At 43.5% G+C, this 26821-nt stretch overlaps 1 protein-coding gene across 1 annotated transcript in view; it reads left to right on the top strand.

Annotated features, from left to right (window-relative positions):
- LOC141141151 (uncharacterized) overlaps positions 1–23731 on the top strand; it is a 193800-nt gene extending 170069 nt beyond the window's left edge. Inside the window, exons 15-18 of the mRNA XM_073628855.1 lie at positions 13007–13148; positions 16830–17014; positions 17201–17342; positions 23114–23731. Of these exons, the coding sequence (XP_073484956.1) occupies positions 13007–13148; positions 16830–17014; positions 17201–17342; positions 23114–23295 (651 nt within the window). The 3' untranslated portion in view covers positions 23296–23731. The remainder of the gene's footprint in view (positions 1–13006; positions 13149–16829; positions 17015–17200; positions 17343–23113) is intronic.
- The last annotated feature ends 3090 nt before the right edge of the window (positions 23732–26821 follow it).

The raw sequence follows: 26821 nt of genomic DNA, 5'->3' as shown, positions 1-26821 counted from the left end.
AGGCAGGCTTGTCTTGTTACAGTAAATACAGCTACCTGAAGAAAATTGCTGGTGTTCTTTTGATCCTATTAGTACCACAGTCAGGCAGCTAGACTATTTACAGTTAGTGCAGTGCGTCCTGCTCACAGTGTTCTGCTAAACCTACAAGTTAGTGGGGTGCGTCCTGCTCACAGTGTTCAGCTAAACCTACAAGTTAGTGGGGTGCGTCCACTTCACAGTGTTCAGCTAAACCTACAAGCTAGTGGGGTGCGTCCTGCTCACAGTGTTCAGCTAGATCCGTTTCTGTTATCTTCTTACTGACAGGCAGGCTTGTCTTGTTACAGTAAATACAGCTACCTGAAGAAAATTGCTGGTGTTCTTTTGATCCTATTAGTACCACAGTCAGGCAGCTAGACTATTTACAGTTAGTGCAGTGCGTCCTGCTCACAGTGTTCTGCTAAATCTACAAGTTAGTGGGGTGTGTCCTGCTCACAGTGTTCACCTAAACCTACAAGTTAGTGGGGTGCGTCCACCTCACAGTGTTCAGCTAAACCTACAAGCTAGTGGGGTGCGTCCTGCTCACAGTGTTCAGCTAGATCCCTTTCTGTTATCTTCTTACTGACAGGCAGGCTTGTCTTGTTACAGTAAATACAGCTACCTGAAGAAAATTGCTGGTGTTCTTTTGATCCTATTAGTACCACAGTCAGGCAGCTAGACTATTTACAGTTAGTGCAGTGCGTCCTGCTCACAGTGTTCTGCTAAACCTACAAGTTAGTGGGGTGCGTCCTGCTCACAGTGTTCAGCTAAACCTATAAGTTAGTGGGGTGCGTCCACCTCACAGTGTTCAGCTAAACCTACAAGCTAGTGGGGTGCGTCCTGCTCACAGTGTTCAGCTAGATCCGTTTCTGTTATCTTCTTACTGACAGGCAGGCTTGTCTTGTTACAGTAAATACAGCTACCTGAAGAAAATTGCTGGTGTTCTTTTGATCCTATTAGTACCACAGTCAGGCAGCTAGACTATTTACAGTTAGTGCAGTGCGTCCTGCTCACAGTGTTCAGCTAAACCTACAAGTTAGTGGGGTGCGTCCACCTCACAGTGTTCAGCTAAAGCTACCTGTAGAAGGTTGATGGTGTTCTCATACTACAGGCAGGCAATTGATTTTGCTAGCTGCAGTATCAATACATATATATATATATCCCAGCTTAGTGCAGCTACAGGCCGTTAGTATGTCTGGAAGGCCAAGAAGGAGAGGCAGACAGTCACAAGCCAATAAGAGGGCAAGCAGGCTCTGTGTCTAGTGCTGGTCGTGGAGACAGTGCATCCTCATCAGCACGTGGCCATGAGACACGCTTGGCCTTTTTTTCGGCAGCTGGCCATGTTGAGCCGCAACATGCGGAAGACTTGGTCGAGTGGATGACCAAGCCGTCCTCATCCTCCTCATCCTCTCTCACCCATGCCCAGGGTACTTTGTCTGGCAAAGCAGCGGCCTCTTCCCTCGGCTCAATGTCATCAGTGACTCCTTCCCTAGCCCCACCATGTCCTCCTGAGGAGTCCCTCGAACTGTTTGACCACAGTGTTGGGTACATGCTCCAGGAGGATGCCCAGCGTTTGGAAAGCTCTGATGATGATACTGAGCTCGATGAAGGCTCGATGAAGGCAGTAACACGAGCACAGACAGAGAGGGGTGCCCAAGAAGGACAGCAATCTGGCAGTCATGCTCCCCCTGCTGCAGCATACTGCCAGGTTTGCTCCAGTGATGAGGAGGGAGGGGATGATGAGGTCACTGACTCAACGTGGGTGCCTGCTTTTGGTACACCGACGTCAGATTGTACCAGGCAAATTTCCCTGCCCCAGCTGCTGCACCGCCGAAAGAAGTTTGCTCCCAGCCATCCACATGCCCAGCGGTTGAATGCTAGCTTGGCAAAATTGCTAGCACTTCAACTGCTGCCTTTTCAGTTGGTAGATTCTGCCCCCTTCCGTGAGTTTGTGGAATGTGCGGTTCCTCAGTGGCAGGTACCCAAACGCCACTTTTTCTCACGGAAGGCGATTCCGGCTCTCTACCAGCATGTGGAAGGCAATGTCCATGCCTCGCTGGACAGGGCGGTCAGCGGTAAGGTGCATATTACCGCTGACTCATGGTCCAGCAGGCATGGACAGGGACGTTACCTAAGTTTCACGGCGCATTGGGTGACTCTGCTGGCAGCTGGGAAGGATGCAGGACAAGGTGCAGTAGTGTTGGAGGTTTTTCCGCCACCATGCCTCCAAAATGCTAATGATTGTGATACACCTCTCTCCTCCACCCCCTCCTCTTCTTCTTCCTCCATGGCCTCTTCCTTGGAACCAGCGGTGCTCCGTAGTTGTTCAAGGAGCTACGCAAGTATGCAGGCCAAAAGATGCCATGCGGTGCTTGAGCTGGTGTGCTTGGGGGACAGGAGCCACACTGGGGCAGAGGTTCTGTCAGCTCTGCAGGGGCAGGTTCAGAGGTGGTTGACGCCACGCCAACTTAAGGCAGGAATGGTGGTTTGCGACAATGGCACCAACCTCCTCTCTGCCCTCCGACAGGGACAAATGACCCATGTGCCCTGTTTGGCTCACGTCCTTAACTTGGTGGTGCAGCGGTTCTTGGGCAGGTACCCGGGCTTACAGGATGTCCTGAGGCAGGCCAGGAAAGTCTGTGTGCATTTCCACCGGTCATATAATGCCAGTGCTCGGCTGACGGACCTCCAAAAGGAGTTTAACCTGCCCAAGAACCACCTAATCTGTGACATGCCCACCAGGTGGAACTCAACGTTGGCCATGCTGCAGCGGCTGCACACGCAGCAGAGGGCCATCAATGAGTACCTGTGCGACTATGGCACCAGGACAAGGTCAGGGGAGCTTGGTTTTTTTTTCCCCACGCCAGTGGGCCATGATCAGGGATGCATGCACTGTCCTGTCACCATTTGAGGAGGCCACGAGGATGGTGAGCAGTGACAGTGCATGCATCAGTGACACTGTCCCCCTTGTCCACCTGTTGGAGCACACGCTGTGTGGAATAATGGACAGGGCACTTGTGGCAGAACAGAGGCAGGAAGAGGAGGACTTCCTTAGCTCTCAAGGCCCCCTTTATCCAGACAGTGTTCCTGCGTGCCCGCCGATCACACAGGAAGAGGACGAAGAGGAGGAGGAGGAAGATTGTGTCAGTATGGAGGTGGAGCCTGGCACTCATCATCAGCAGCAGTCTTTAAGGGATCAGTCCCAAGAAACACATGGACTTGTACGTGGCTGGGAGGAGGTGGTTGCGGACCATGTCGTCCTTAGTGACCCAGAGGACTCCGGACCGAATGCCTCAGCAAACCTACGCTGCATGGCCTCCCTGATCCTGCAAAGCCTGCGTAAGGATCCTCGTATTCGTGGTATCAAGGAGAAGGACCAATACTGGCTGGCAACCCTCCTTGATCCACGTTACAAGGGTAAGGTTGCGGACCTTATCTTGCCATCGCAGAGGGAGCAGAGGATGAAACATCTTCGGGAGGCCTTGCAGAAAGGTCTGTGCAACGCGTTCCCAGAGACTGGGAGGTTACAAACTCCTGTTTCTGGACAACGTGTTGCTGAGGCTTCGGTCAGTCAAAGAAGGAGCGGTGGAGAAGGTGGCCGTCTGACCGATGCGTTCAGACAATTTTTTGGTCCGCAGCCCCAAGGTATGATCGGTTCCAGCAACCATCGCCAGCGTCTGTTTTACATGGTGCAGGAATACCTAGGGGCAAGATCAGACTTGGACACCTTTCCCACCGAAAATCCTCTGGGTTACTGGGTCTTGAGGATGGATCACTGGCCAGAGCTTGCACAGTATGCAATTGAGCTACTGGCCTGTCCTGAATCCAGCGTTCTTTCGGAACGCACATTCAGTGCTGCTGGAGGCGTGGTAACTGATCACAGGGTGCGTCTGTCCACTGACTCGGTCGATCGACTGACCTTCATAAAAATGAATCAGTCTTGGATCACCACTAGCTACCAAGCACCTGATGCTGATGTAACCGAATAATTTTTTTTGAAATCTCAGATCCCTTCAAAGACTGCCTATGATGATGCTGAGTGACTATCCCTGAGTAATTATCCTATTCCTCCTCAATCATCACGTTGATAGCTTGTAAGAACATTTTTGGTTCTGGGTGCCACCACCAGTGCCTAAGGCACAATTTTTCAGCCCCTGTTTAACAGGGGCGTGTAATTACAATTTTTGATGTAATACTTTGCAGCAGGGCTCGTTCCTGCATTCCAACTAGAGTATCTGTGAGGGGTTGCAGTGTTGTGGCACCAGCTCCAGTGCCTAAGGCCCATTTTTTCTGCCCCTGTTTAACAGGGGCGTGTAATTACAATTTTTGATGCAATACTTTGCAGCAGGGCTCGTTCCTGCGTTCCAACTAGAGTGTCTGTGAGGGGTTGCAGTGTTGTGGCACCAGCACCAGTGCCTAAGGCCCAATTTTTCAGCCCTTGTTTAACAGGGGCGTGTAATTACAATATTTGATGCAATACTTTGCAGCAGGGTTCATTCCTGCGTTCCAACTAGAGTGTCTGTGAGGGGTTGCAGTGTTGTGGCACCAGCACCAGTGCCTAAGGCCTAATTTTTCAGCTCCTGTTCAACAGGGGCATGTAATTACAATTCTTGATCTAATATTTCACAGCAGGGCCCTGTGAGGGCTTACAGTGTTGTGGCCACAGCAACACCTAAGGCCCAAATTTCTGCTGAGTATATAGGGCAGGACCCTACTTTCAAACAACTAACTTACAAACGACTCCTACTTGCAAACGGAAGGAGACAACAGGAAGTGAGATGAAATCTACCCCTAGGAAGGGAAATTCTCTCCTGTAAGAGTTAATATGGGAAAAACATTTCTCCTTTCCACTGATGCTTTCCAATCCATTGGGACAAAAAGTGAGGTGAAATCTTCTGAAGAGGAGGAAAGACAGCAAAACAAATGTCACAGGGGTGATAACCCTTCCCTATGTTTTCCAAAAAGCTTAAAAAAGATTTTTTGGCTGGAGCTAAACACGTTAAAAATGTACCCGTTCAAAATTACAAAGAGATTCTACTTAACAACAAACCTACAGTCCCTGTCTTGTTTGCACCGCCTGTATACTGCTGTTCAGAGTATATAGGGCCTGGTGGCCCCACACCTTTCCTTATTATAATTTGGGTGCGGGGTTCCCCTTAATATCCATACAAGACCCAAAGGGCCAGGTAATGGACTGGGGGGTACCCATGCCGTTTGTCTCACTGATTTTCATCCATATTGCCAGGACCCGATATTACATTAAACCCGCAAGCAGTTTTAAATGAGATTTTTTCCTTTAAAAATGACATTTGGTGCAGGGACTGTTCTAAACACGGGAAACACGCGTCACTTTACAGGCATACTATAGACACCCCTCAGGTATGATATTTAAAGGAATATTTCACTTTTTTTTTTTTTTACTTTAAGCATCATTAAGATCACTGCTCCCGAAAAAAACAGCCGTTTTTAAAAGTTTTTTTTGCATTGATACATGTCCCCTGGGGTAGGACCCGGGTCCCCAAACCCTTTTTAGGACAATACCATGCAAATTAGTTTTTAAAATGAGCACTTTTGATTTCGAACGTTCGAGTCCCATAGACGTCAATGGGGTTCTAACGTTCGTGCAAACTTTCGGTCCGTTCGCAGGTTCTGGTGCGAACCGAATCGGGGGGTGTTCGGCTCATCCCTACTCAACATGGCCAGCTGCCGAAAAAAAGCCCAAGCGTGTCCCACGGCCACATGCTGATGAGGATGCACCGTCTCCATGACCAGCACTAGACACAGAGCCTGCTTGCCCTCTCTTATTGGCTTGTGACTGTCTGCCTCTCCTTCTTGGCCTTCCAGATATACTAATGGCCTGTAGCTGCACTAAGCTGGGATATATATATATATATATATATATATATATATATATATATATATATATATATATATACAGTATGTACTGATACTGCAGCTAGCAAAATCAACTGCCTGCCTGTAGTATGAGAACACCACCAATCTTCTACAGGTAGCTTTAGCTGAACACTGTGAGGTGGACGCACCCCACTAACTTGTAGGTTTAGCTGAACACTGTGAGCAGGACGCACCCCACTAACTTGTAGGTTTAGCTGAACACTGTGAGCAGGACACACCGCACTAACTTGAAGGTTTAGCTGAACACTGAGCAGGACGCACCCCACTAACTTTTGTAGGTTTAGCTGAACACTGTGAGCAGGACGCACTGCACTAACTGTAAATAGTCTAGCTGCCTGACTGTGGTACTAATAGGATCAAAAGAACACCAGTAATTTTCTTCAGGTATCTGTATATACTGTAACAAGACAAGCCTGCCTGTCAGTAAGAAGATAACAGGAACGGATTTAGCTGAACACTGTGAGCAGGACGCACTGCACTAACTTGAAGGTTTAGCTGAACACTGAGCAGGACGCACCCCGCTAACTTTTGTAGATTTAGCTGAACACTGTGAGCAGGACGCACTACACTAACTGTAAATAGTCTAGCTGCCTGACTGTGGTACTAATAGGATCAAAAGAACACCAGTAATTTTCTTCAGGTAGCTGTATATACTGTAACAAGACAAGCCTGCATGTCAGTAAGAAGATAACAGGAATGGATCTAGCTGAACACTGTGAGCAGGACGCACCGCACTAACTTGAAGGTTTAGCTGAACACTGAGCAGGACGCACCCCACTAACTTTTGTAGGTTTAGCTGAACACTGTGAGCAGGACGCACTGCACTAACTGTAAATAGTCTAGCTGCCTGTCTGTGGTACTAATAGGATCAAAAGAACACCAGTAATTTTCTTCAGGTAGCTGTATATACTGTAACAAGACAAGCCTGCCTGTCAGTAAGAAGATAACAGGAACGGATTTAGCTGAACACTGTGAGCAGGACGCACCGCACTAACTTGAAGGTTTAGCTGAACACTGAGCAGGACGCACCCCACTAACTTTTGTAGGTTTAGCTGAACACTGTGAGCAGGACGCACCCCACTAACTTGTAGGTTTAGCTGAACACTGTGAGCAGGACGCACTACACTAACTGTAAATAGTCTAGCTGCCTGACTGTGGTACTAATAGGATCAAAAGAACACCAGTAATTTTCTTCAGGTAGCTGTATATACTGTAACAAGACAAGCCTGCCTGTCAGTAAGAAGATAAGAGGAACGGATCTAGCTGAACACTGTGAGCAGGACGCACCGCACTGACTTGAAGGTTTAGCTGAACACTGAGCAGGACGCACCCCACTAACTTTTGTAGGTTTAGCTGAACACTGTGAGCAGGACACACTGTACTAACTGTAAATAGTCTAGCTGCCTGACTGTGGTACTAATAGGATCAAAAGAACACCAGTAATTTTCTTCAGGTAGCTGTATATACTGTAACAAGACAAGCCTGCCTGTCAGTAGGAAGATAACAAGAACGGATCTGGCTAAACTGAATACAGTATATATATATATATGCAACATCTGGGATGCATATATATACACAATACACTGTAAGTGCAGCTAACTGACTGACTGTTCTGCCTAATCTATCTAACTCAAATCAAATGTCACTGTCTGTCTCTCTCTCTCTCTTAATGAACGCCGGAACACACACTACACAGGGCCGCCGTGCAGGCGGCCTTATATAGTGTGGGGCGTGTACTAAATCCCCTGAGCCATAATTGGCCAAAGCCTCTTTGGCTTTGGCCAATTACAGCTCTCTGTTCAGGCGGCGCTGTGATTGGCCAAGCATGCGGGTCATAGTGTATGCTTGGCCAATCATCAGCCAGCAATGCACTGCGATGCCGCAGTGAATTATGGGCCATGACGCGCCACACGAATTCGGCGCGAACGGCCCATATCGTTCGCAATTCTGCGAACAGCCGATGTTCGAGTCGAACATGGGTTCGACTCGAACACGAAGCTCATCCCTGTTCTCAAAGTTGTTGAGCAGGTACAGTATAGAGAAAAATAAGAAGTATTTAGTCACAAATTCAGTGGGTGAAACAACAGTAAAACAGGGTTTTAACACACAACAACAACAAAAAGAAGCGAAGGAGAACAAAAATTCAGCAGGTGTTTATATCATATGCTGCTGATACAGTAAGTACAGAGGTGGAAGTTCGTGAAAATAAGTTGCAACGACCAAGGTTCCGTACCGGGATGAAAAACTGCAGTGATCATTAATGTGGTAACAATCATTTAGATTCAGATCTATGGAAATTGGTATAAGGGCTCCCAGATGAGGATAAGTTGTTTCCTCCGCGTTTATGCTGTGCTGGTGCAGGCGGATCAGGGATGATGCCCCATGTGTGGAGCAGATGGAGCCCTTCTTCTGCTGTGTGGATGTAGTGCTTCACTCCATTTTTGGTGACTATTAATTTAGTGGGATCTTGTGGTTGTTGAGAGGCTTGGTAATGATGTTCAGTTGTCCTCTGAGCTGGCAGGTGTGCTGAGAGAGGTCTGCATAGTATTAAATATTTGCTTGGTCAAAGTGTATGGAAAGAGGTCAGCACCAAACAAAAAACATATTGTACAAATGTACCGACATCCCTAAGAAAATGGTGAAGAAGGAATTTGTTGAAAATGGGACTTTAAAGGTACTTCATATGTAAAGGAAAACCATAAATTTAATAAAAGTATAAATCATTTATTCAAAAAAGTACATTTGAGACACAAAAAAAAATATACAACTACGGTTACATTCATGGTTCTGGGTGTGCACACCTATCTCAACACTGACCTAATGAGAGAACTGGAGTTATATATACATAGTTCCTGCATCCTAAAGTTTCGACATGTTTCGCCAAGACGGCTTCATCAGTAAAAGGATGAAGGCATTCAGGTACTAAGTATTAAAACCAATGAAATGTACAGAACCTTAGGTGTATACAAAAAAAAAACAATCAAAAATTAATTAACATATCACAATGGACAGAGAAAATTTTATTTACACAATGTAACATTGTAGATGCATGATTCATGAAGAAAAAAAAAAGAAAGGGGGGGGCAAAGACCCCCACACTCCCTAGCCCCACCCCCCACCACCCCACACACAGCCCAGAACCCTATCCATGTACCTTAATGGGTCCCGGAGTAAGCACAGCTGGGGGAGGAGGACCAAAGACCCCCGTTGCCTGGACCCCAAACTGATCCCTATGGTGTCAGACTTCCCGTAGGGGGGATGTAGTTTTCAATTAGATCAAGCAGGTAGGAAATGCAGCAGTATCTGCAAATAATTATATATCAAAGTAAAAATAAATAAATAAAATGGCTTAATATTGAATATTTGCTTATGGTGCTAGAAGCTGACATAGTTGTCGTGAAAGAAGTTCACTCTCATCAGCACATCGCGGGGTACCTCCTCAGGGAGGTTAGGGGGATCAATAATGCGATCAATAATGGTTTCCATTGGAGAGATCTCTGGTGGTAATGTGGAGATTATTTTCCTGGCATAGCCATTGAGATCTGGTGGGAGAATATTTTTGGGTATGCAACTTATTTTAACATTTTTGCGGCAAAACCTGTCTTCTAGATTCACCATCTTAGCTCTCATCCACTGATGTTCATCACGTGTGTGCTCATGTGCATCCACTAACTTATTAACTGTCTCTTAAACCTATTTTGTTTTCCATATGATGTACCCTCTTCCCCATGGAATGCATTTCTGAGGAACATTTAGTGACCATAGGGGGGATGGCATTGTGAAGAGAGCTTGGGAGGGAGCTGAGCATCTCTTTCATTGTGGTGTCTAGCATCGGTTGATTAGAAGTAATCAGCAGTAATCAGCACGGATTCATGAAGAATCGTTCTTGCCAAACCAATCTACTAACCTTCTATGAGGAGGTGAGTTGCCATCTAGATAAAGGAAGGCCCGTAGACGTGGTATATCTGGATTTTGAAAAAGCATTTGACACAGTTCCCCATAAACGTTTACTGTACAAAATAAGGTCAGTTGGCATGAAATATAGGGTGAGTACATGGATTGAAAACTGGCTACAAGGGCGAGTTCAGAGGGTGGTGATAAATGGGGAGTACTCGGAATGGTCAGGGGTGGGTAGTGGGGTTCCCCAGGGTTCTGTGCTGGGACCAATCCTATTTAATTTGTTCATAAACGACCTGGAGGATGGGATAAACAGTTCAATCTCTGTATTTGCAGACGATACTAAGCTAAGCAGGGCAATAACTTCTCCGCAGGATGTGGAAACCTTGCAAAAAGATCTGAACAAATTAATTGGGTGGGCAACTACATGGCAAATGAGGTTCAATGTAGAAAAATGTAAAATAATGCATTTGGGTGGCAAAAATATGAATACAATCTATACACTGGGGGGAGAACCTCTGGGGGAATCTAGGATGGAAAAGGACCTGGGGGTCCTAGTAGATGATAGGCTCAGCAATGGCATGCAATGCCAAGCTGCTGCTAACAAAGCAAACAGAATATTGGCATTAAAAAGGGGATCAACTCCAGAGATAAAACGATAATTCTCCCACTCTACAAGACTCTGGTCCAGCTGCACCTGGAGTATGCTGTCCAGTTCTGGGCACCAGTCCTCAGGAAGGATGTACTGGAAATGGAGTGAGTACAAAGAAGGGCAACAAAGCTAATAAAGGGTCTGGAGGATCTTAGTTATGAGGAAAGGTTGCGAGCACTGAACTTATTCTCTCTGGAGAAGAGACGCTTGAGAGGGGATATGATTTCAATATACAAATACCATACTGGTGATCCTACAATAGAAATAAAACTTTTTTGCAGAAGAGCGTTTAACAAGACTCGCGGCCACTCATTAAAATTAGAAGAAAAGAGGTTTAACCTTAAACTACGTATAGGGTTCTTTACTGTAAGAGCGGCAAGGATGTGGAACTCCCTTCCACAGGAGGTGGTCTCAGCGGGGAGCATCAATAGCTTCAAGAAACTATTAGATAAGCACCTGAATGACCGCAACATACAGGGATATATAATGTATTACTGACACATAATCACACACATAGGTTGGACTTGATGGACTTGTGTCTTTTTTCAACCTCACCTACTATGTAACTATGTAACTATGTAGAAGTAGGGAAAGATGCTATAGCTGATGGATGTGTTGCATTTGTATATGTAAAATCCAATGCAGGGCTCACCTTGTTTCCCTGGCGTTTAGAATCCAGGCACATCCGCAATTTGACACTGCTGTTGCTGGCTGAGGAGGTCAGTGATGAAGGAGAGGTGTTAGATGCACCTTTCAGGGTAGATATTTCTAAGGTTTCAGCATCTGGAAGGTCTGTGTATGAATCATTTGTGTGATGTGCAGGGCCGTGGGCGCCATCTTGGCCTTGTCCCCTTGGTGGCTGCAAGAAGGACGCTGACAGCTTCTTTGTCTGGTTATATTATTTTCGTTCGCGGGATATTCTGGAACAATTGTCCTGGGTATTGGTGTCCTCGGATGGTGAAGGAGCCATTTGGTTATGTGGCGTTTTTGCTTAGATTCCCTGTAGGCACTGGAGCTGAGAATTCAGACGTCCGTGTTGCTCAGCGGTTAGTCACGCCCCCTCGATGCAGAGGATCTTTGACGCAGAGTGTCTCTAGGCAAAACCCCCTTGTGTGTTGTTTTTTTTTTTTGCTTTCTGTGTCCACACTGGAGAGACTCACTGCTCTATTTGTATTGGAGACCATTTTTACTGAGACAGACAGTGAAGGGAAATCAAACATTTTAAAGTTGTTCCTGAGAACAAGAGGTAAGGGCAAAACTTCCATTGGGAACACCTGTTCTAGGGACAACTTTCTAACAGTCTAACTTTGTGTTGTGTCTCTAGGACAGGAAGTGAAGGAAAACGTCCCCAATACTACACGAACAGCATAAAATATACTAGTATGGGTTTTAACCTTTCCCTTCTGTATCCAAAAAAAAATAAAAAATAGCAAATAAAAAATAATATAGCATATACAATTGCTATACAACTGAAACAAAATTTTATGTTATTAAAATTACCTCTCCATGTCAATCTGCAGTGCCATTATTTTCTACAAAATTCTATGCAATATGACTACCTGAAGGCATTCTGTACACCATTGGTGTACAAAACACCTCCATAAATGTAAATCTCCTACTATAATTCAGATTTTAGACAGCCTCTGAAACAGAAATGTCCTTTATGGCTTAATACTCCCTAAGGTTTAATTACCTTTCAATGAATGCAGAAACGGCACCCTTTCTCATCAGAACACTGAGAGTGCACCAGCTAATTATAATGAACTCAGAGCCTCCCATTCATAATTAGTACTCAAAGGACATGGTTAAACAGACAGTTATTTCTTCAGAGCAGAAACAGGTTTGTGCAACAATGTTTGTTAAAATCCTTGCAATCTCCCAGAGGGTATATTTAATTTTTTCTTAACAAAAGTGAAGTTACTGTTTAAGTGAGTGATCATGCTGTCTGTGTTAGTCTTGGATTTGAAGTATAAAATCAGTCTCTATACTCCCTGCACTGAGAGCCTATTGTTTAAAGGATGTGGTGCTAAGGCCCTGGCACAGGAACATAACAAACCAGACTAAATATTGACCATTTGAAGTGGTTCTAAAGGCAGAAGATTGTTTACCTTAATGCATTCTATGCCATCACAGCCAGTGAGCCAATAAGGAAAGAGTGGGGGGCAGGGCCGAGCCATGCTCTGTGTGAATGGACAATGTCCATTTACAGGAGAACAGCTCATGAGTGAGACTGCTCCAGTGCCCCCATAGCTAGAGGCTTGCTAGTGGGGGTACTTGGCAGGGTGGTGGAGCCAGGACCATCGACTAGGGACCCAAAAGAAGAGAATTGGAGCTGCTCTGTACAAAACCATTGCACAGACAGGTAAGTATAACATGTTTGTTATTTAAAAAAAAAAATCAACCTTTAGAATCACTTTAAGCACCACTGTATCAGTGTGAACATACTACAGTACAGTATTTTACCACCGAGTAACTGGTTGCAGGGGAAATGTTGACCATTCTCTGTGTTACACCTGTCATTTGCAGGAGGCTGGGAACCCTCATTCGTACTTCCATAATGAAAATCTAACAAGTCTGGTAAGAAGTTTATTTGTTGCGGGAATGGAGACAACATCAACTACTCTGCGCTGGGGTCTGCTGCTAATGATAAAATACCCATCGATACAAGGTATTATACATCTTAAGGCAAAACTGTACGGTAAGGCCTCTTTCACACGAGGGATCCGTATGTCCGTTTTTCATCCTTCTGTTTTCGGATGAAAAACGGACATACAGTACCTGTATCCCTATGGAGCGTCGGATGTCAGCGGTGACATGTCCGCTGACATCCGTCCCGCTCCGATCCGAAAAGTGTAACGGAGGAAAAACCTACTTTTCCATCCGTTTTCGGATCAGATCGGGTGACGACGGACACTACGGTCCGTCATCATCCGATCCCCCATAGGGGAGAGCGGCGCTCTGACAGGTCCATAGCTGCACAGTGTGCAGCGTTGGACCTGTCATCTTTCTGCTCAGCGGGGATTGGCGGAGCGATCCCCGCTGAGCAAGCGGGTGTTCACGGGGTGGATCATCACTGATCCGCCTCCTGTGAAAGAGCCCTAATTGTCCAAAAATGTTTGGTTTATCTGAGGCACCTTAGGAAGGCTTTACTCGCCTTTGTTGTCCTCCTCCAACTGCTCTGACACATGTGTCCTGACTAGAGAAAGCATTAATACTGTGCTGTGCGGTGCGGTTCCCAAAAGTCTTTGAGTATGGGTTCCAACTATATTAGGGTATTTGTAATTGCATCAAATCATTAGACATACTTGGTAAGCCTACAAAGGGCATTGCATTGATGCATAACTGCTAATAACAAACACTCTCCTCTTACAATCTGTTATGCCGCGTACACACAACCGTTTTTCTCGTCGAAATAAACTCTGAAGATTTTTCCGACAGAGTTCCTATGGAATTCCGCTGAAACTGCGATCACACAAAATCCGACCGTCAAGAACGTGGCGGTACTAGAAAAAGGAAGTTCAATAGCCATTAGCCAATAGCTTCTGTCTCCTACTTGCTTCAGAGCATGCGTCGTTTTTGGTCCGTCGGAACAGCATATAGACAAGTGGTTTTCCCGATAGGAATTGGTTCAGTCGGAAATATTTAGAACATGTTCTATTTCTAGTTCCATCAGAATTTTCGAAAAAAAAAGTCCGATGAGGCATACACAAGATTGAAATATATGATGAAAACCTTCCGTCTGACTTTTTCTGTATGACATTCCGCTCGTGTCTAAGCGGCTTTCACATATGCAAGGGCAAAATAAAACGTATACAGGAACAATTTCCCATGTTTGTCTTTAGAAATGCTGCAAGCAAAGAAAATGTGTATATCTGACAGAAATCCAGTGTGCTTCTAACGTTCATTTTGCGTTGAGAACACAGTCTCTGGAATTCATAAAGACTGGATTTCATGAAAAATTTCATGAAAGTGTCTCTTATGCATTCTAAAAATTGCACAGCATGCTCCAAATTCATGTACCTGTCTAGGACTTGTACTTGAATTTGGCACATGCTGCACTACTTTTAGAATGCACGCAAGATAGACAGACAGACTCTTTTGGCCTGTACACCAAAAGAGAGTTGGTCTTAACCTCTTGGCATCGGCACCTCCTGGCCCTTTAAGAGGTTTAGGATGCTGGGAGGCGGGGTTTATGATATAGTGACTGCCTTGATTGGCTGTCATGGCGGTCACAAGTAGCAGGAGCTTTCTGTTAGCCACAGGTAACTGTGCTGGGAGCACCCAGGGCGCACGCTCTCGGCATAGCTGTATTTACACTAATTAACGCAAATAGGTGGCTGCTTGGCACCAATGCCCACTCAACCGAGAAGTCACATATTTGTGTGCGATCGGCGCCAAGGGGTTAAATAGCTCCACTTTCATAAGCTACGAACTGTGGGTATTTTATTTTCAATTTGATGCATTCATTTCATTAATGAATGCCGCCGAAAGTGGCGCATTTTAGAACTTCCTAAATTTGGTACATAAATCGCTGACAGAATCAAATGTGCTTTATGAATTTGGTGCAATTGATTAGATGATCAACAGAAAAGTGGTTAATTAGCTTTACTGTCTCTGATGCACTGAAATCCAAAGCAATATGGGACCTTCTTGCTTTGCGTTCTCTGCCTCTGTTGGTCTCCTTGCACTGACTGTGAATAGTAAGGATTGGAGGTGGGCTATGAACTAGTGCAGGGGTCAGGAGTGTGTTATATACAGAGTGCAGGGTTCAGGAAAGTGGTAAGTACAGAGTGTAAGGGTAAGGGGTGTGGTGGGGTGTAGTCTACAGAGCTGAACTGCGTGGCTTTTCAAAACAGCTTGTGCTAGCATAGCAACATAATTAGAACACAGGACAGCACTGGATATCCAGAATGATCTCTGGGCATTTATTTATTATTAATTTTCCTTGGGATTAATAAAGTATTCTGAATATCAATCTGAGTATTTTTTAATATGTGAACACATTTCAAAATTGCAATTGTTTAATTATAATTGTTCACAAATGATCTGCGGACCAAGTAATCTATTTTACAAAAAACAGCCATACAAGCATGCATTTTTGATGGCCAGGAGAACTACATGTAGGCAGGTCCAGTCTATTTTCTCCACTGCAAGTGGTGCTCAACCACAGTGGCAGTGCTGAGGGAGAGGAAGTCAGGAGGAACATGGTTTCTCTATGGTTTCCTGGGTTGACCGGGTTGGATGCTGACAGTCCATGTGACTCTGGCAGCCATCTTGGGTCTGGCAGAGTCTACTTAAAACCCTGGCTCCTGGGTTCGGCGCGCTTTTGGCATGTGGATAGAGTAGGTCACCTGTCTTTCAGGGACAGTATACGCGGTAGGGAAAGGTTCCAGACAAGTGGGGAATCGTAGGGATCCACTTCTTTTCCTGGAAACCTCCCCACTTGGGCTCAGACTGGCCAGGCTTCATTCTGCCCCTCCAGACAGATGCTGTCAGCTCAGCCTAGGCCTGCTCCATTACATGCTGTTGTCATCCGTGAGGGTTACCAGTTGGGCTTTCTTCCACTGGGCTTGTTGTGAACTGTTTTTCATTGAATTCAATACAAGTTCTTTCAATTGCATCTGAAATGAGTGTGTGTTATTGCCGCCACATCACACTGCACCCACCCACATACAGATCTGACTGTTAATGGGCAGAATGATCAAGGTCTTCTGAAAGCACCTTTGCTTCTTTCTTGCCTATTTGTACCACCACATTATGTTTATTTATTAGGTCTTGATCATCTGGGCATATTATATATACTCCAAAGCAAAGGGATGTTTTTGCCTACATGGGATGCATGAGCATTCTGTGTAGACAGTAGACAGTAATGTCTACTGGGACTCAGCAGCTGCATAGACAAAATCCACCGCCATTCCCAGTCTGACATCCATGCAAGGTTGGGTGCATGCGGATGTGAGTCCCTGAACACAGATTGTGTTAGTCCATGGCTGTGTCCATACAGCCACTGCATCCCAATAGACATCAATGGAACTGCCTGCACAGGGAAGCACGGAACACCTGAGCTTTCTGTGCAGGCAAAAATGGTGCTTTTACACTCAGGTTTATGTTATAGTAAGCCCATGGGAATCAAGTCTTACAAAAGTCTATGTATAATCAGTTCTTTTAAAAATAAAACTTGGGATAAAATTTGGCATAATCTGTTCAAGACGAACTTTAGATAATTTTGATCTACCATACACATTTTTACTGGTATAACATTTGTCTGTCAAAGTAAAAGGAACAGAAAAAAGCTAGTAAGCAAGAAATATTGTATTGTAATCCCTTTACTCTTCCTTATTACCTCCAGAAAAGGTGCAACAAGAGATCTCCAAAGTTGTTGGGTTAGCACAACCTACGTACAGCCATCGGGGACAGATGCCTTACACAAATGCCGTCATACATGAGATCCAGAGGTTTGCCGACATTCTACCACTCAGTGTTCCTCATGAGACAACAAGAAACGTCACTTTTAGGGGATATTTTATCCCAAAGGTAGCTATTTTCTATCCTCTAAAACTCTTTTATAGGCTACTAATACAATATAGCATGAAAAGAAAAATCTATTTTCAATGAGTTGAGATTTAAATAGTTCTCTCATTATCTATTACAAAACAGTTTTTACTTAAACCAGGCTCTTTTCTATTTTTTTCTTAAAAGTTATTTTTTAATTAATTATAGGAAACCTATATAATCCCTCTATTATCCTCTGTATTGCGGGACAAGTCACAGTTTGAAAAGCCTGATGAATTCTACCCAAACCATTTTCTAGATTCCCATGGAAATTTTATAAAGAAAGATGCCTTTATGCCATTCTCTGCAGGTCTGTATTCTTCTCTGCTTCATCATCATGACTGGCCACATCTTAACTGGAATTGACTATAAACAATAGAAGCCAATCAGATCTATTTAGCCAGAATTTGTTATGTAATTGAAGTCAAGGAGGATATTTAAAGTATGACATTATACATGTCACATTGATGTAGCTTTCCTGATGCTATCAAGTAGGTCAATGGCATCCTTATCTCTGTGAAATAGTTGCCACACAAAAAATGATATGAACTTAGAATCAATCATTCTAAGCAAATAAACTCACCTTAAATAAATTAAGCAAAGATTACGTATCAAAGACCCTCCATTTGTTTGATTTAGTGATCTCTTGGTGAAATATTATTGATTGCTTCTGATGAAATATTTAAATCTATTAAATGATTGTTTTAAATAAATCGATTACATTTTTATGATATGCAAAGGGATGAACAATACCGTGATGAGAAATGTTTTGCTTGCCATTACTTGTTCCAAAATCATTCAGAAATTATAAAGTACATTTTATGAAAAATAAATAAAGTCAAATAGTTTTTTTTTATCTTAATGCATTTGTGTAAAAAATTCCCCACTACCTAATCTACTCCCCCCCCCCCATTTCTTAACACTTACTTACTCCTGTCACCACTCTAGAGCTGTGGACCATAGGCTCCTGCTGCTGTCAGTCAAACTTTTGTGAGGAGTTGTGTGTGTCTATAGACACACTAAGTGCTTACTGGCCATGCTGTGTGGATCCCTAGTCCATGAACATATAGCCCAGATCAGGAGCACGTGAGTATGGATGCCTCTATAGCAGTGGTCATCAACCCTGTCCTCTGGGCCCACTTACAGGCCAGGTTTTATGTATAGTGGGGATGGAAAGTTTTCAGACCCCCTTACATTTTTCACTTTTTGTTATATTGCAGCCATTTGCTAAAATCATTTAAGTTCATTTTTTTCCTCATTGATGCACACACAGCACCCCATATTGACAGAAAAACACAGAATTGTTGACATTTTTGCAGATTTATTAAAAAAGAAAAACTGAAATATCACATGGTCCTAAGAATTCAGACCCTTTGCTGTGACACTCATATATTTAACTCAGGTGCTGTCCATTTCTTCTGATCATCCTTGAGATGGTTCTACACCTTCATTTGAGTCCAGCTGTGTTTGATTATACTGATTGGACTTGATTAGGAAAGCCACACACCTGTCTATACAAGACCTTTTTAGCTGATTTTAGCAAATGGCTGCAATATATCAAAGAGTGAAAAATGTAAGAGGGTCTGAATACTTTCCGTCCCCACTGTATTACCTTGGGGAGATGCAGACTAGAATACTGCAATCACTGAGCAGCAAATTATATCACCTGTGATGTATTTCAGTTATCTTGTAAACCTGGCCTGTTGGTGGACCCTGAGGACAGGAGTTGATGACTACTGCTCTATAGCACCTGGCTTGCTAAGGAGGCACCCAAGGAAAGGAGGAGCTGAACAGCACCAGCGGGGGGGGACTGCCAAAAAGAATGTGTGGGACTTATCTGTGCAATATCGTTACACAGAGCAGGTAAATATAGCATTTTTTTTGTTTAATAAAAAAATAATCTTTAGTATTACTTTATGCTCAAGTTTATGAGTTGAGGCTTTCACAGGGCTTCTCCTTCTCCTATCTGTTGGGCCACACAGAGCAGCAGAAGAAGGAGTTAAAAGTTATGTGCTTATGGGATGGATGACATTGAAATGAATACATTGCTTCACCCTGCTATGGCAAAGCACAGGTTCACTTTAAAGTGATTGTAAAGTATTTTTATTTTAGTTTAAAATAACACACATGTTATAGTGGTGCTGTGGATTTGCACAGAGTAGCCCAGATCCTCCTCTTTTTGGGTCCCTCTTCAGTGCTCCTGGCCCCTCCCTCCTGTTGAGTGCCCCCACAGAAAGCTTGCTGTGGGGGGCACCCAAGCTTCCTGTGTCCCTGCCCCCTTTCTCTCCTAATTGACTTACTGACTTTGACAGCAGTGGGAGCCAATGGTGCTGCGTTGCTGTCTCAGCCAATGAGGAGGGGAGTCCTGGGCAGCTGAGACAATCCTACAACATCGCTAGATCTAGATGGGGCTCAGGTAAGTGTGAGGAGAGCTGCTGCACACAGATGCAATGCATTAAGATAAAAAAACCTTCTGCCTTTACATTCACTTTAAGCCTTAATCGTTATTGTTACCAGTTTACATACACTATATTACCAAAAGTATTGGTACGCCTGCCTTTACAAGCACATGAACTTTAATGACATCCCAGTATTAGCCCGTAGGTTTCGATATTGAGTTGGCCTACCCTTTGCAGCTATAACCACTTCAACTCTTCTGGGAAGGCTGTCCACAAGGTTTAGGAGTGTGTCTATGGGAATGTTTGATCATTCTCCCTGAAGCGCATTTGTGAGGTCAGGCACTGATGTGGATGAGAAGGCCTAGCCCTCATTCTCTGCTATAATTCATCCCAAAGGTGTTCTATCGGGTTGAGGTCAGGACTCTGTGCAGGCTAGACAAGTTCATCCACCCCAAACCTCGCTCATCCATGTCTTTATGGACCTTATTTGTGAACTGGTGCGCAGTCATATATGTAACAGGAAGGGGCCATCCCCAAACTGTTCCCACAAAGCTGGGAGCATAAAATGGTCCAAAATGTCTTGGTATGCTGATGCCTTATATGTTCCCTTCACTGGAACTAAGGGTATAAGCCCAACCCCTGAAAAACAACCCCACACCATAATCCCCCTCCACCAAATGATTTGGACTAGTGCACAAAGCAAGGTCCATAAAGACATGTATGAGCGAGTTTGGGGTGGTGGAACTTGACTGGCCTGCACAGAGTCCTGATCTCAACCCGATAGAACATCTTTGGGATAAATTAAAGTGGAGACAGTTAGCCAGAGTGTCTCGTCCAACATCAATGCCTGACCTCACAAATGCGCTTCTGGAAGAATGGTCAAACATTCCCATAGACACAGTACACACGCCTTCCCAGAAGAGTTGAAGCTGTTATAGCTGCAAAGAGTGTGCCAACATAATATTGAACCCTACAGATTAATGCCCCGTACACACGGTCGGATTTTCCGATGGAAAATGTGTGATAGGACCTTGTTGTCGGAAATTCCGACCGTGTGTGGGCTCCATCACACATTTTCCATCGGATTTTCCGACACACAAAGTTTGAGAGCAGGCTATAAAATTTTCCGACAACAAAATCCGTTGTCGGAAATTCCGATCGTATGTACACAAATCCGACAGACAAAGTGCCACGCATGCTCAGAATAAATAAAGAGATGAAAGCTATTGGCTACTGCCCCGTTTATAGTCCCGACGTTTTACGTCACCGCGTTCAGAATGATCGGATTTTCCGACAACTTTGTGTGACCGTGTGTATGCAAGACAAGTTTGAGCCAACATCCGTCGAAAAAAATCCATGGATTTTGTTGTCGGAATGTCAGATCAATGTCCAACCGTGTGTACGGGGCATATGACTGGGATGTCATTAAATGTCATGCGTGTGTGAAGGCAGGCATTCCAATACTTTTGGTAATACAGTGTATCTCATACATTGCCTGAACACGAGCCTTTAGAAAAAAAGATAAGTTATTATCTGTGTAGTTTTCAGAGAGGGACTTTAAACAATTGAAAAGTGCTTGCAAACCCTGCAAGTGCTTGCAAACCCTGCAAATCCTGGCAAATAAAGCTTTATTGAGTTATTTTAAACTAAAAGTAAAGTTAATTATATAGTATGGGCAGCTTTAGATCATTGATACAATGTACGTGTCGCCTAGAGTTCCTTTTGAATAACATGCTCCTAAACACTAACAATGTAAAAGTAATGGCCTGTGTTAGCTTGGCTTTCTCATAAACAGCTAAAGAGTTTCTGGTTCAAAATATTTTATTAGACTCTAGAAATAAAAATAGAAACAAAATTAGAAGAACACAGTAAACAGAATAAGCAAAAGAATCCTGCAAGTAGTTATCACATCTCTTCATTGAATTAAAGGTCCGCGCTTAGGAGGTTAAAGGGTTGCAGCCTTCCCTTAATTAGTTCCCATTGGGACCTACTAAAGTATAAGAAAGAAAAATGGGGATATGGCGCTACCATATGATAACACAAATAAGATTTATAAATTGGGAAGAAACCAGTGACTATACAGGTAATGCACGACCTGATATGTATATGCGCACTCTAAGGTGCAGTTAAAGGAGTAGGTTGTGTGTAAGCGCATAAAAATAATTAAAAAATAACAAAAACGCTTAAGTGCATCAAAGCTAAAACACAAAAACCACAACAAATAGTGCACCCTATTATATGTATATACACACTTGCAGTGCAGTTATAGACTAAATTTTGTATAAGTGCATGACATAATATAAATAAGAACCGCTAAGTTGCATCAGAGCTAAAACACAAAAGACACTCTATCACAGCGGAACCATAAATCACATCAGAGATGAAATCAGGAGTATAAAGTGTATGATCAGTGTGAGTACTTGTTCCAATGCACTCTAATTGCTGGTGGTGTTAAATATTAATCAAGTATTGAACTTAACCAGAATATTCGTGTGAGTGTGTAATTATATAATTAAACCACTAATTAGTCCAAAGAAAAGTGTATTATAATGTCCAAACCGGGATAACAAAGATATCCTCCCACCGTGTACAGTCCAAAAAAATAAGTATATAAAAAATATTAAAAAACGGTGACTTCTGTGCTCATATGAACTTGGTGACTTCAGGTGCTCCCCCAATGTTTCCCCACTCACCAGATGTAGTCACCCCTACAGGGGTAATAGGCATAGAGTGGGTAGCTTTTGATGGGTGTTCTCTTGGATGTTCCCCCTTATGCTCCGCTCCTCCGCCGGCTTCCACCAGCGATCCGATGCAGCCCTCCGGGCATCCATTCCAGACCTGGACCCCTCCGCGATTTAGCACCACCAATCAATCCTCTCCTCCATGCAAAAGAAACAGGGGACTTCCGTAGTGAAGTATGCTAAGTTTATTTAAAAATTGTATTCCATACACCAAGTCACCAAGTTCATATGAGCACAGAAGTCACCGTTTTTTTAGATTTTTTATATACTTATTTTTTTGGACTGTACACGGTTTGAGGATATCTTTGTTATCCCGGTTTGGACATTATAATACACTTTTCTTTGGACTAATTAGTGGTTTAATCATATAATTACACACTCACACGAATATTCTGGTTAAGTTCAGTACTTGATTAATATTTAACCCCACCAGCAATTAGAGTGCATTGGGACAAGTACTCACACTGATCATACACTTTATACTCCTGATTTCATCTCTGATGTGATTTATGGTTCCGCTGTGATAGAGTGTCTTTTGTGTTTTAGTTCTGATGCAACTTAGCGGTTCTTATTTATATTATGTCATGCACTTATACAAAATTTAGTCTATAACTGCACTGCAAGTGTGTATATACATATAATAGGGTGCACTATTTGTTGTGGTTTTTGTGTTTTAGCTTTGATGCACTTAAGCGTTTTTGTTATTTTTTTTTATTTTTATGCGCTTACACACAACCTACTCCTTTAACTGCACCTTAGAGTGCGCATATACATATTAGGTCGTGCATTACCTGTATAGTCACTGGTTTCTTCCCAATTTATAAATCTTATTTGTGTTATCATAGGGTAGCGCTATATCCCCATTTTTCTTTCTTTTACATCTCTTCATTGATTTACTTCATTTATCACTGTGATGCTCCTCTCTTTCTCTCTCCTTTCAGGACGTAGAGCCTGCGCCGGAGAAAGTTTGGCTAGAATGGAGCTTTTCATTTTCTTTGCCAGCTTGCTGCAAAAGTTCACTTTTCGTTTGCCTCCTGGGGTCAGCGATTCAGATCTAAAGCCAGGCGTTGGATTTACCAATATGCCAAAACAACACAGCATCTGTGCTATCCCCCGATTTTAGAATGAATGTGCAAAGCAATAAAGAATATGGATTGTTGATTAAGACGTCTGCACACTTCTTTAAATGGTATTCCTCTAGATATAGTAACTGCCACTTTACACGCCTTGATTATTTTACTAGTGACATCTCCCTACCATAATTCCTACTCTGTTCTTGCCCACTCCAAGGTTTTGAGCATCCACCTTTTGTGGTCCAGCACCACCAGTGAAAAATTACATCATATTGAAATCCAGTAGACAGAGTCCCTCTCTACACCTTTAAGAAAGTTTGGGAGGGACACAACGCATCAGGTTGGCAGAGCGGAGTTACGTCATCTCTCCAAATGAGGTGCCATCTTGGATTAAGGAAGACATTGTATTTCTGTGCTTTTTACTGCATTGAATATTGTTGGTGCATTTTTACCTTTCTAAATAAAAAATGTAATGGTTTAATGCTATGGAACACATTTTTTGATTTTATGGATTGCTGGATATGGGAGTAATCTATATGGTGGATGTTAACCAATGTGTGCACAATGATACCAACCTGCCTAGGAGGAGTGATCTGTAGAGCAGTCTTAATGCATCTAAGCACTTATGACGTCTTATTTATAAAAATAGCGAGTTCCACCAGTTAGGGTGAGGGCACATCTTATGTGGCATGGTGGTGGTGTGGTGCACGGTATCTGAGCCAGCATTTAAAACACAGTAAAGATTTGCAGCGGGCACATAGAAGGATCTAGGAAGTTTTTTTTTTTTTTATATTTAGTTTGCACATTGCTTTGAGCCTTTTCAAAGGACACTAACTGTTTGATAAATGTCATGTACCTGGTCCTGAAGCCGAAATGGTGAGAGGGCTCTTGAGTGCTCGGTGTCCCTGAAGGTGGAAACGGGGAACACGAAGCCCAAAGAAGCAGGTATTTCCGGCTGTGCCACAGATGAGAGATGCAGGTGTGGCGATCTCTCCGTAGGTTGATACCAGGTGAGGTAAGTAGTAGGACCCAGTGGAGCTGATGATGGTGCCGACTGCACACAGCAGGAAATGGTTTTCGGGAGAAAGTGCAGCAGGCTGGATAGAGCAAGTAGGTATTGCAGACTGGAACAACAGGTAAGTACTGCAGGTAGGTACAGCTGGGTACTAGAGGTCATAGCTCCCAACTGTCTCTGATTTCGAACAATGTCCCTCCGTCCCTCATTCCTCCTCATTTGTCCCTCATTTTGGTCTGATCTATATATTGTATATAAAATGCACTATTTATCTTTTAAAAAGTGTTTCCCAGTGCTAAATCTTTCATCCAATTTCTAAATTGATGCATTTGTAAATACCAAAAGCCAATATAAAGGAATAGTAGTGGTAAAAAGCACTTGTGGGTTTAACTACCGTAATCATTTTTTTATACAATTCTCTAAGGGGGCGTGACAGAGGGCGTGTCCTATGCCTACATACTTTTGCTACTAGGTGTCCCTCATTCCCATTTCAGAAAGTTTGGAGGTATGCTAGAGGTAGGCACCAGGGCTGATCACAGAAGGCAGGGTGAAGCAGGAGGCATAGTCAGGGACGGATGCCAAGGTCAGTAAGCCAGTGGTCAGCAGACAGAAGAGCAGAGACATGGCCAGGCAAGCCAAAGTCATACACAGGACAGGAGACAAGAACAGATCTGTGGGCAATCAAAGGTCAGAGCTGGGAGAGAGACAAGAGGGATCCAAGGGAAGGCCAAGTCTTTAACAGGCAATCAGAAGCATAAGCACATACAGGAATAGGAAGCTGAAGACCAGTCAGCAATGTCCATGTGTCACAGTCTCCCTTTTAAAGGCCAGAAGGCACCAGGATCTGATGTGCATTGCGTGTGCACTTATTCGTGCGGGCGTGGCCATATTGGAAATTGGCCACTGTGCCAGGCCTTCAGGCAACTTTCCTCCGGCTAGTCTCCTGACAGATAAATATACAGTGCCTTGAAAAAGTATTCACACCCCTTGAAATTTTCCACATTATGTCACGTTACAACCAAAAGCGTAAATGTATTTTATTGGGATTTTATGTGATAGACCAACACAAAGTGGCACATAATTTTGAAGTGGAAGGAAAATGATAAATAGTTTTCTAATTTTTTTTACAGATAAATATGTGAAAAGTGTGGCGTGTATTTGTATTCAGTCCCCATTTTTTTGCTGCAATTACAACTGCAAGTCTTTTTGGTTATGTCTCTACAAGCTTTGCACATCTAGAGAGTGAAATTGTTGCCCATTCTTCTTTGCAAAATACAGTGCCTTGAAAAAGTATTCATGCCCCTTTGGATGGAGAGCACCTATGAACAACAATTTTAAAGTCTTGCCACAGATTCTCAATTGGATTTAAGTCTGGACTTTGACTGGGCCATTCTAACGCATGAATATGCTTTGATCTAAACCATTCCATTGTAGCTCTGGCTGTATGTTTAGGGTTGTTGTTCTACTGGAAGGTGAACCTCCATCCCAGTCTCAAGTCTTTTGCAGACTCTAACAGGTTTTCTTCTAAGATTTCCTTTATTTGGCGCCATCCATCTTCCCATCAACTCTGACCAGCTTCACTGTACCTGCTGAAGGGAAGCATTCCCACATGATGCTGCCACCACCATGTTTCACCTTGGGGATGCTGTGTTCAGGGTGATATGTGGTGTTAGTTTTTTGCCACACATAGCATTTTGCTTTTAGCCCAAAAAGTTCAAGTTTGGTCTCATCTGACCAGGGCACCTTCTTCCACATGTTTGCTGTGCCCCCCCACATGGCTTCTCGCAAACTGTATGGCCTTCTTCTTGTCACTCCTCCACAAAGGCCAGATTTGAGGAGTGCATGACTAATAATTGTCCTGTGGACAAATTCTCCCACCTGAGCTGTGGATCTCTGCAGTTCCTCCAGTGTTACGATGGACCTCTTGACTGCTTCTCAGTTTAGGTGGTCAGCTATGTATTAGGTGGTGGGTTTACAGTTGTGCCATATTCTTTTCATTTTCAGATGATGGATTGAACAGTGCTTCATGAGATGTTCAAGACTTGGGATATTTTTGTATAACCTAACCCTACTTTAAATGTCTCCACAACTTTATCCCTGACCTGTCTGGTGTATTTCTTGGCCTTCCTGATGCTGTTTGTTTGCTAAGGTTCTCTAACAAACCTCTGAGGACTTCACAGAACAGCTGTATTTATACTGGGATTAAAATACACACAGGTGAACTCTATTTACTAATTAGGTGACTTCTAAATGCAATTGGTTCCACTGGTTTTAGTTAGGGGTATTAGAGTGATTTTTGAAAACCATTTATCATTCTTCTTCCACTTCACAATTATGTGCCACTTTTTTTTTGGTCTATAACATAAAATCCCAATTAAATATATTTACGTTTTTGGTGGTAACATGACAAAATGTGGAACATTTCAAGGGGTATCAATACTTTTTCAAGGCACTGTGTGTGTGTGTATGTGTGTATGTGTATATATATTATACACTGTGTATGTGTGTTACACGATACACCACCTGGGATGGTATACTTACCTATTCTGAAGCTGCTCCAG

Source organism: Aquarana catesbeiana, linkage group LG04, assembly GCF_042186555.1.
Source record: "Aquarana catesbeiana isolate 2022-GZ linkage group LG04, ASM4218655v1, whole genome shotgun sequence".
Classification (NCBI taxonomy): domain Eukaryota; kingdom Metazoa; phylum Chordata; class Amphibia; order Anura; family Ranidae; genus Aquarana; species Aquarana catesbeiana.
The sequence above is the reverse complement of the archived record's forward strand: the minus strand, read 5'-3'. Positions and strand labels throughout refer to the sequence as shown.